At 31.9% G+C, this 11,718-nt stretch overlaps 1 protein-coding gene across 2 annotated transcripts; it reads right to left on the reverse strand.

The window, feature by feature from the left end:
* Positions 1-5,804: 5,804 nt before the first annotated feature.
* On the reverse strand, positions 5,805-11,346 carry LOC114267335 (root phototropism protein 3). 2 transcript variants are annotated; one of them, XM_028208375.2, is made up of 2 exons: positions 10,446-11,346; positions 5,805-6,630 (listed from the first exon to the last, which is right to left on the reverse strand). In XM_028208375.2, exons 1-2 carry the CDS (start codon positions 11,193-11,195, stop codon positions 6,082-6,084), a joined length of 1,299 nt encoding a protein of 432 aa, XP_028064176.2. In that variant the 5' UTR covers positions 11,196-11,346; the 3' UTR covers positions 5,805-6,081. The 2 variants fall into 2 exon arrangements, with proteins under 2 accessions (XP_028064176.2, XP_028064175.2); XM_028208374.2 differs by having other exon boundaries at positions 5,805-6,645.
* Positions 11,347-11,718: the final 372 nt, after the last annotated feature.

Genomic DNA, 11,718 nt, shown 5'->3' on the forward strand with positions numbered 1-11,718 from the left:
CAAAAAATAAAAAAATCAGGCTAAACAAGTTTTTTCCAAACGAACCCTAAGAAGATTTTAAAATATGAAAATTGATTGATCTCTTAATTTTGTCTCCTCAATTTTACTTCCAATAATGTGAAATTAGGAAGGTTAAAGATGAGAGAGAAGAGTGTGGAACCGCTTCACGCGGGTCATAATTATGTCATTGAGAGTGGAAATGGCGGGTCTTAATTAGGAGATGTAGCATATCTCTTTAAATATATATATATATATATATTTTCTTTTACACACTTTCATACAAAATGTTTATTTATTTATTTTGGGAAATTCTAACATACACACCCTTGAAAAGGGTGCACCATATGCACATTAAGTTATGTCATTTTCTTCTTTAGTTATGACCAATTTTTTTCTTTAGTTATAACATTATTTTAGTTATGACTTTTGAGTTCTTTAGTTATGCCTCATGTTGTATTTATTTATGACATTTTTTTTAGTTATAACTCAAAAAATATGAAGTTATGTCATTTTCTTATTCCCATTTTTTTTTTTTAAGTTTCTCCGCATCTTAACAATTGGTTGGGATAATATTATTTTCATACACCAAATCCTCTCAATGCACATCTTTTCTCTAGACACACACTTAATGAATTTGAAATCATATGGTTTGCTTAGTACACATTCTATCCTACCAAAAATACATTCATCTTCTTCATCATTCAAACCCTAACCCTAGTCCCCTAATTCTTATTTTCTTCATTCATCATCAACCAACCACCACCTCCTCCGTTGAAAAATTGTACCACCACCACCACTTATCCTTCTACCGTTGTCGGCTACCATTATCAATCCATTTACTTCACAGCGTCTAGTTTTGCTACCCACTATTTCTTTCTAAACCCTAGGCACCATGACTCTCATATCTACACCGCCACATCTGCAATGAATATGGGCTCTTTTAGCGAAAAAGTTAAGGAGGATGACGTCAAAGACGAAGTTAGGGAAGATGGCGCCACATAAAGAGTAATGGAGGTCACCGCCACCAAGGGATTGGTGGGGGATTATGACTTAGGAATTAGGATTTTGAATGAGGAAGATAAAGTTATTTTGATAATTTTATTTTTGGATGAGTATGTGCACAAAGAGTATATAGTGTGTGGAAATAGAATTACCCAATTTTTTAGAGTAAATTACAAATACACATTGTTTAAAATACGGATTATTTCATATTGTTTTAAAAATTACAAATAATCCATTGTCAAAATTTTCTATTTAACAAAATTAACAGAAAAAATAAAATTTCTAACTACTCTTCTATACAATAATAAAATTATATGAATTATTAATTGAAATATATTTCTAATATCATTAAAAACTGTTAATTGATTTAGTAATTTATTAATAGAATGAATCATTTGTTAAGTGATTAAAAATATGAAAAGGTAGAATATAATTTCCAAAATTACAAAGGGTTCACAAAGTGAGTTTGATCTGATCTCTCAAAGTCGTGGTTTTTGTATCGAAATAGACAAACCTTTTTCAAGACAAATATTTTAAACAAATCTCATGATATATATTTATAATTTATTCTTTTTTAATAAATAAAACTCACTTTGCACTTTTAGTGGGTTTATTTATCACATCACACGAAGACAATTGAGTTTCTTTTAAGAATAGAATTAGTGGGGGCAGTATGAATCCAAGTTTACTTTCTTTCTTTTTTTTTCCCATTAGTGCTGATTTTCCATCCGCTTTCTAACTTTAAGTTTCAAGAGTTGGAATTAATTTCACGATTCACATGGATCACCCAACTCTATGCAAATAAGGCTAGCCCAAGATATACTTAAAAAAATGAAAATAAATAAATAAATAAAAATAAAAAAATAGATATACTAAAAAAATATAAATAAATTAAGACGTTCAAATTTATGATTCGGCTTGGTTATCCCTACTGGTAATATTATCCACGAGTTAGAGATGGATGATCATTAAAAAAGAAAATATGTAACTTTCATGTTGGGACCTGTTTTCATTGTACAAAAAATAAAAAATTACTAAAAATAAAAACAAAGAATATATTAGCGTGCCGACTAAGGGTGGGCGCGGGTCGGTTGCGGCCACGGAACCTCCAATCCGCCATCCGTCCGCCATATTGGCGGATTGGAGAAAATCAGTCCGCATCCATCCGCCAATCCGGCGGATGTGGATTGAGCGGATTGGCGGTTTGGCGGATGGATGCGAATCGGTTTGGCGGTTTAAAATTTTATAAATTTTCAATATAATTCAACTTGTGTATTTCCTCAAAAAAAAAAAAAAAAGTATTACAGTTAATGACTTAAAAAAAATATTACAATCATCGCATGCCTCATCCAAAGTAAAAAAGTTTGAAACTTTAGAATATCACAATCACTGCATGCCTCATCCACATACTACAATCACAACATGTCTCATCTACATAAAGTATTGCAATCTGTGGTTCTTAAAATATAAAAACAATTCAAACCACCAAAACCATAAACAGAGCAGTAATAGAGATTGTATATCTCTATATTGTTATATCTATATCTGTTTTTGAAAACAAAAACCAACCAGCATTTATCATATTTTTTATTTATTATTTTTAGAGATAGATTTAAAAATCAAAAAATATAGATAAATAATACGTTTATTTTTTTCAATTCAAAAAAGATATTCCAGTTGAAAACTTTTTTTCAACAGAATATTTAAACTCTTTTTTAATTGAAAATGCAAACAGAATATTTAAACAAACTAAAAACACAAAGTCTTATAAATTACTAGAGGTGTTCGCGGTTTGGCCGTTCGGTTGCGGCCAAAGGAATCTCAAATCCGCCATCCGTCCGCCAGATTGGTGGATTGGAGAAAATCAATCTGCAACCGTCTGCTCATCATCACGTATCCGTCCAAAATGCGGAGGATCGGTTCGGTTCGGTCGGTTTTTGCGGATCGATATATCCGCTGCTCACCCCTAGTGCCGACACATTTAGGATACATTACACTTTGTCTCCTTTATGTTTGGCCATTTTTCTATTTTGATTTTTTTTTTTTATTTTGGCGTTTCATGTTTTAATTTTTTTTTTTTTCAATTTATTCCTAAAGCTAATTTCTGTTCAAAATTAGATAGAAAATGTCACTTTAATTGTCACATTACATAAAAAATATATTTTGATATTGGGGTTTAGGTTTGTGTCAAAAGTATAAGTTATATATAAGAAAATATTTTTATGTCATATGACTGTCAATGTATCATTTTCTGCTTAATTTTAGACATAAGTTAGTTTTTAAAGTAAATTGAAAAAAACTTGAAATATGAAAAGCTAAAATGAGAAGAAAATTCATTAGGTAGTTGATTTCGAAATCAGCGAAACACAGATTTGGGAGTTTACTCGTTAACCGAAAAAAGTGATTATAAAAAAAAAATATTCAAAAGCAAAAGCCGAAAAAAAAAAAAACAAAATTTAGTCAATAATAATAGACTTTTTTTGCTTTATTATGACTTTTTTTTATTTTATTTTTTTAATTTCAAAAAGATATGTATCATTTAAGTCTGCCCAACTCCTAGATCAAACGTAATCTAACCATTTTAAGCTCAGTCATAAAATAAAAAAAAATAAAAAAAAAAATTCAAATTCCAAACTCACTCGCTTAATCCAATAAATGTATACTATTAGCTTGAAGAGATATTAAATTATTTATATGCTTTTGATTATTATTTGAATATGAAACGTTAACAAAATTCAATAATAAAATCAATATAATTCTTTTAACAAATATTTAATATAAAAAAAATGTTAAGGACCTCAAATATTTTATCAAATATTATACTAAATATCTCACACGGTGCATGGGTGTAGGAACCACACCATGTGAGACATTTGATAGAATATTTGGTAAAATATTTAGGGTTTCTAACATTACTCTTAATATAAACATTAGAAAGAAATATATAGTATATATTTTTTAGCAATGTTAGGAATCCAAAATAATTTATAAAAAAATATACCAAACACTCATATGTGTGTGAAATCCACAACCATGTGAGTATTTGATAATATTTTTTATAGATTATTTGGAATTTTTAACATTTTTGTATATTTTGTATATTTTATAATTTTTTTACTTTATTTTATAATCATAATAATATAAAATTATAATTAATATTTTACAAATGGGCTAGTCAGTGGATTGGGCTAAAACCCATTATCTCAAGCATAATCCGAGTATTAAATGGACATAATATTTTAATTCAATCTGATCCTATAAACTAAATATTTTTTTTAAATCTTAAAAATATGAGACTGGGTTAAACGGGTTGAGCGGGCCATGTGGCCACCTTACTTCTATGCAAAGGTTTGCCTATAAAAATTCTACTCCACACCCTGGGTAGGACAATTTTATTTTGTGTATGCGCACTTGGTTGTACCAAATATATTTAGTACAATTGGACTTAAATTTTTTAACCGTTGGTTTTTGGGTTTTTAAAATTTAGCAATGATCTTATTTATATAGAAAAGAAATTTGATGTTTCAAATTTTGTTACTTAATCATTTTTCTAAAAATAATATTTGCAACCACTAAAAGGTGTGCAGGGCGTTATAACAAATTCACCTCCAGTATACAATGAAACCTGATCTAAGGATCAAGTTTATTGACATTTGCACTAATGACAATAGATCAGAATATTCTTGATATAATCAAGAAAACTAAGACACTGATAATCAAATCTGCATAATTTGATTACCAGTAAGAAAAACAAAAACTTACTTAAAAAATTCTTGATCGAAAATTCTAAATTAAGAGGGAGAGAGAGAGAGAGATAGAATTGCATGAATGTTTTTTGGATTTTTTAACAGATTAAAATGGCTGATTTCGTAGCTTATTTATAGGCCTTGATGCATCTAATCGAATGGTCATGTCCTTTGATCGCATCCAATCAAGTCTGACTGTTAGATTGACAATCTATGGTACAGATCATTCTCACACCAAATAGATGTCTTGACTGATGACACCTGATCACGATCGGGTGCCATCTTATCCGTACAATCGCACACATCTCCAATCAATGGCTATGATCAAACCGCTCCAGATCGAACACGCAACTGTTTGATCAGTTGGTTAACTCATCGCCAACGAACGCCACATCACTACCAGCGAAGTTGACTATATTCCACGTCACCCATGCTACATTGAATCCACGTCGTCGCTTCAACTTGTCCGATGCAAATAGAAAAGCGCCCTCATGGCGCCAATGTGTCCATGCAAAGTGCACCATCGCCAACGAACACCACATCACTGCCAGCGGAGTTGACTATATTCCACGTCACCCAAGCCACATTGAATCCACATCATTGCTCTAACCTGTCCAATGCAAATAGAAAAGCGCCCTCATGGCACCAATGTATCCACGCAACGTGCATCATCAAATGTCACATTGCCCACACCACGCATGTATGTGCAGATGGTGCGAAGCAACATTCTTGTGGTGTGAATACATACTTCATGTACTCACAATTCCATATTCAAATAAATATTCCATATAACATTTTATTAAATACTTCATGTTTTGCTCTCTTTTCAATGTGGAACAAAGTCCTCAAATTTATTTCAAGTTTTCTAAAGAAAAACAAGGAAAGTTATGAAAATACACAAAAATTAAACTATAAATTTTGAAAATCTTTTTGAAAATTCCCCAACAATATATGCAACAAAAGCTTGTTGTAATGTTTGTGGATAAGAGAGAATTATAAACTTGGAAGGGCCTCTGTTTACATGAACTTGATGTTAGGCCGTGAATTGAAGCTTAATAAAAAGAAAATGAAAGAAGAAATCTTATTCTATTTTATAGGTACATAATCAAAATAAACAACATGAATGGCATTTGTTAGACAAAACCTGTCCATTTAAGAAGCCCATTTCACTTTGACGACACGACTGAGGATCTTCAGTCGCACTCACCTCCTATCTCCTTATTATAAATTCCCTCCATGCCACATGATCAAAGCCAAAAGAAATAGATCGTGGGTTAGATAAAAGTAATTTGAAACAAAGAAAGAGAAAAAGTAAGACAGAGCATCCAATTCCTCAAGACACCGACTCTTTCCACTTTCGCGGAGTCCTTCCTCCTTGCCCGAACTTTGCCTTTAAATCCATCGGCGTTTGTCGCCCAATTCCACCCTCACCTTCTCCTTCCCCCTCCTCAATCCTCTCACCCAATCCACTGACATTTTTCAAAGCCGGCACTCCCAATTTCTTCCACCTAAAAAACCCTTTCTTCTTCTCCAACAACCTATCAATCTGTCCCTGCATGGTCATGCATTGGCTTTGCAGCCTAAGAACATCTTCTTTCAACCTCTTTATCTCCATCTGTTGAGCTGTCATTTCACGCTTTGATTGGCACCGTGCAGGCTGCTCGAGCCCAAGGTTGGGGCTTCTTGTTCCGGTGGTGAAAGAGCCACTCCAATCAACCTGTCGGTTGAGCTTGGTTTGCTCGGAGAAGAGGACTTGGATTACGGCTCGAACAGGCAAGCGATCGTTTTGAGCAGCATGGAGAGTTGCCTCCGGTGAGAGTTTTCGACTATCCATTAATCTACAGAGGGTCTTTCTTTCTTGCTTTGATACCCCTGGATGGGCCTGCCATAAATGAGCCTATCTTAACTTCATTTTGGGCAAAGAAATAAAGTTTAGTGCTAATATAAATAGATTAAATTAATAACCGATATTCACTTTTCACCCAGAACAAAAAACTACATGAATATAAAGAATGAAAATTTATCCTAACTGAAAAAACTTACACAACTTCGTACAAAACAAAATGGATTTGGCAAGAAGCCAACAACACATATCAGGGATCCTTTGTTATTTTTTCTATGTAATCTGTGATGATCTTGTTATGGTAATCTAACGATCCAAGTTTAAAGTTGAAATAAAATGACTTAATTTTGAAATGTATAGTTTAAAATAAAAATACATTATTTCAATAAAATTTTAAATCACTGAATTATGTATTTCGATAATGTGTCTCAAGAAAGTAAAAAAACACAACAAAAACATTGCAAAGAAAAAATGACAGAGGATCAAGTCTCACAAATACACCCAAAAAAACAGACTCCCTTCACAATAAAATGAATAAGCAGGCTAATCTTAAAAGAACACCACAAAACAGGGTTATCAAAGCAAAAGAACATCAATATGTTCATTGTATTCTCTAAAAGAAATCAAATCACTGTAGATTTGCTGAAAACAACATGATAAAAAGTCAACATATAGCTATGCACTAAATCTAGGTTGTACAATCACAAATCCCAACAGATTCCGTGTACCAAAAGCACATATAACTTTACTCTTTTCCTCATTGCTGAGAGCATGTGAGACAACAGAAAGAGCCGGTCTACCAAACACACATGCTATACATCTTTTATTAAAATTTCTGCTAAATATCTACTCTGACAAATGCTATAGACATTTTATTTTTCTCATCAACCATATGTTACGTTACTGTTGTCAGGATATGCCAAAATGCTCTTGCTCTCTCTCTCTCTCTCATTCCATATTGCTTAGAATGTGGTGCTGGAGACAAAACAAGATCAGGACCCCACCCCCTGTTCATTTCCCCCTCCCCCCTTCTTTTGTTTCTTTTTAGGGTTCTAAAATAGAATTTTCTTATCATGTGAACCTTGAAAAACCTAGAAAACTCCAGCCATAAAACTTTGAACCCAAAAACAAAAAGAAAACTGTGTTGTTTAATCACTTGCTATAAAATAATAAATAAGCAAAAAAAGTCAAGACTGAAAATAAATAAACAAAGTTCTTGTAATTTGTTTTTGCGTCAATTTAAGTTTTATAATTTTAATTGTATCAATTTTATTTTTAACTTTTTTACATTATCTCAATTTAATCCAACCGATTGAGTCTTATTAGAAATTAAATTAAAATCAATGAGTAAAAAATAGTTCATTTATTTTTCTCTGAATATTGATTACGAAGCTGACGTATAATTTGAAATGACTTATTCTCTTTTGAATTTATTATTTTGCTCTTAATTTTTATTCAATTTCTTAAAATATCATCAATAAACTAACACAATGTGAAGAATTAAAAGACAAAATTAATACAATTAGAATTAGGATGTGTTTGGCAATTGACTAATATAGATTTAATAGGCAAAAAAATCACTAAAAATGTTAAAATGTCAAAAACTCAAAGATTTACATCTCGTCCTTCATAATTTTTGTACTGCTTTTTATAAAAAGTCAAAAGTCTTTTTCAAACATTTTTTTCATATGATATTTTACTTAGAAAATCAAAAAATCAATTCTCAAACAACCGACCTAATTACTCAAGAAATAAATTACGGAAACTACATGTATAATTTGATTTGTTCAACAATTGGATTAACTAAACTAAATCTTTCGGTTATTTGTAAATATTACTTTACCTGAACTCATACATGTTGACATGTTGGTTTCATTCCCTTAAAAATAAAAGGGTAAATTACATATATCCCTTGAGGTTTGGCTAAATTACAGATATCCCCCTGAGGTTTTAGAAATTACAAATTTTCCCCTGAATGCTATAGTTGCATAACAAATTAAGGGGCAATTTGTTATGAAATACAAACCTCAGGGGGCAAATAGTTACGAAAATACAAACCTCAGGGGCTGGGATGTAATTTCTGAAACCTCAGGAGGGTATCTGTAATTTAGTTAAACCTCAAGGGAGGTATATGTAATTTGCCCATTACATCTCCCTCCTTGAAGTTTAAAGTTTCATTACAAATTCCCCCTCTGCAATTTAATTTTTTTTAATACTAATTTTGCCCTCACTGGGTAAATTACATTGACACCCCTCACATTTTAAAAATTATAATCCTCTCCCTAAGGTTTAAAGTAGCATTACCAATAGCCCCATCGGTTAGTAGTAAAATTTTAAAATTTCAGTTTAAAAACCAACGTAAACTCCTTTTTTGAATTTACATTTTTTTCCTCAAATTTACAAACTGAGACAACTATTTATAAATCAAAAAAATTATCAAACAAGTTTTTATGACAATTTTTAAAATTTTTGTAAATATAAATTGAAAACTGAAAACGCAATGGGTTATCAAACAGGTTTCAGATGGTAAAAATGTCGTAAAATTAATAAATAATTAAATAAGTTACCAACGTAAGAAATGAATTATCAAAAGATTCTTAGGCTATGTACGATTTGATTTTTAGAATGTTTTTTTAAAAATTAAAAATTAATTTGATTAAGAAATAAAAAAATAAAAACATAATTATCATTTTTATATAATTTTTATCTTTCGAGTGGTTAGAAATAATGTTTTACAAATTAAATTGAAACAGCCATACATATGTATATCCTACCCAAAAGTTCAAATGATAATTATTTTTTACCCTTAAACGATAATTATTTTTTATTTTTTATTTTTTATTTCTTCACCAAATTAATTTTTAATTTTTAAAAAAAAATTCTAAAAATCAAATCATACATAGCTTAAGAATCTTTTGATAAGTCATTTCTTACGTTGGTAACTTATTTAATTATTTGTTAATCTTACTACATTTTTACCATCTGAAGCCTGTTTGGTAACCATTTCGTTTTCAATTTTCAATTTATATTTATAAAAATTTAAAAAACTGTCATAAAAACTTATTTGATAATTTTTTGGTTTATAAATGGTTGTCTCAATTTGTAAAATTGAGGAAAAAACATAAATTCAAAATATGAGTTTACGTTGGTTTTTAAACAGAAATTTAAAAAAATTACTAACAAAATTTTTTTTCAATTAATTGTTTTTTTAATGAATTTTTCTTCCAACTAATACTAACCAAGGGAGCAATTGGTAATACTACTTTAAACCTTAGGGAGGGGATTGTAATTTCTAAAATGTGAAGAGTGTTAATGTAATTTACCCAGTGAAGGTAAAATTGATATTTAAAAAAATTAAATTTGAAACTTTAAATCTCAAAAAGGGAGATGTAATTTCCAAAACGTGAGAGGGAAACTGTAATAAAATAAACCTTAGGGGGTGTCAGTGTAATTTACCCAAAATAAAAAATAAAAATCAATTTTTTTAAAAAAATAAATATTAATTCGACAAAAATAAATATTAAAAATATTTTTTTTAAATTATTTTTGCTCTCCAAAATGATAAATTTTGATTTGTTTTTATTTTTTTGACGAAACTAACTTTTATTTTTTTTTAAAAAAAATTATGAAACAAATTTTATAAACCAAATCAAACCAAACGGAACATGGCAGTTGAGTTGACTACTTATAATTATAAATTATACAAATATCTATTCGAAGATAGCAATAAATTTTTATAATTGAGAATCAAAAAATACTGATTAATAAATAATAATAAATTGATATTTAACTAATAATTCTCTAATAATCAAGAATTATTAATAAAATTAAAAATGTATGTATGTATAACTTACTTTAAGGTAGGTATCAATGGCACGATACAAGCCATCATCGGTGGAACGAGCATGTCCGGGAAGAGCTCCGGCGAGCTCAACAAACTCCGGCAAGCTCAAATTGGAGTCCAGCGCGGCTTCCGCAAGGTAACAATCGACGAGCTTAGCCACCTTAACCAGCGCGGCTCCACTTCGAACCCCTTCATCCAAACTCACAAACTTCTTCACCAATCTCACAACAAGCTCAACATCCAACAACGTCTCGCAAGTGTGGCTAAAAGCCGGTATCATCAGCTCCTTCAGTGTGGCTTGATCGAGCTGCCAAGCTATCCTCCTCTCCAGCTCGGTTCTGTAAGCCGGCTCGACCCCGACGGCTCCGGCGGTACGGAGGAGGCGGAGGAGGAAGTTGCAGGGGATGGAGTCTTCTTCAGAGGGGAGAATTCCGACTAGGGTTTCGACGAAGAACCGCTTCTTCAGCCACGCGGCGGTGGCGCTCTGCGGTGGTTCGTCGGAGTCGTCGGCGGCGGAGTTGGCGGAGGAGGAGGAGAAGGAGGAGAGTTCCGGGAGCCATTTGGAGGCGTAGTGGGTGATGATGGATCCAATTAAGTCGGGTCGGACTCCTTTGGATTTGATGCCGGAGAGGGTTTTGACGAAGTAGTCCATGTCGAAGATGCAGACGTCGTCGAACCAGCACTCGGCGGCGAACGGTGGTTGTGGTGGTGGTGGTGGTGGTGGTGGTTTGTAGGATTCCGGCGAGGTTGTGTTCTTCATTTGAGAGATAGAGATTCAAAGAATTTTGTGACTGTGTGGTGGTGGTGGTGGTGTGTGTGAGTTTTTTTTTTCACAAAGATTTATTTTTAATAACTTTGGCATTGTAGAAGATAAAAGGGTAAATGGGGAACAGAAGTGTATGAGTTGCCCCAGCTCAGCTGTCATGCGGGTTTCTATCTGCAGACCGGGCTTCTTCTTTTTTTTTTTCGTTACTATATATTAATTATTGAATAAAAATTTGGAATTTTTTTTTAAAGGTCCCTAATAATAATAATAATAATTTAGAAGATAAAGGAAACTTTAAAAAATAGTGATGCATCAGGTTCCTAAACAACTTGGCGCGCGTTTTTAATTATTTTGTAGACCAAAATACCCTTGCCAAAATCAACACAGAAACGAAACTCATTCCGATGTCTGAATTCCATTCCAAACATCCAGCATCTTTACGAACAGGAGAACAGCAGAATTAGGGTTTCAACATCATCTTCACCATCGACATTAGAGTTTCGTTATCTTCTTCAAA

Source organism: Camellia sinensis, chromosome 15 (assembly GCF_055761805.1).
Source record: "Camellia sinensis isolate YWXY chromosome 15, ASM5576180v1, whole genome shotgun sequence".
NCBI classification, from domain to species: domain Eukaryota; kingdom Viridiplantae; phylum Streptophyta; class Magnoliopsida; order Ericales; family Theaceae; genus Camellia; species Camellia sinensis.

Bases quoted from the DNA above. Each gene is read 5' to 3' on its own strand.
- LOC114267335 (XM_028208374.2), bottom strand. From the start codon at position 11,195: ATGAAGAACACAACCTCGCCGGAATCCTACAAACCACCACCACCACCA. The intron at 6,646-10,445 runs GTAAGTTATACA...AAGTTAAGATAG, and splicing joins CCATTGATACCTACCTTAAA to GCTCATTTATGGCAGGCCCA.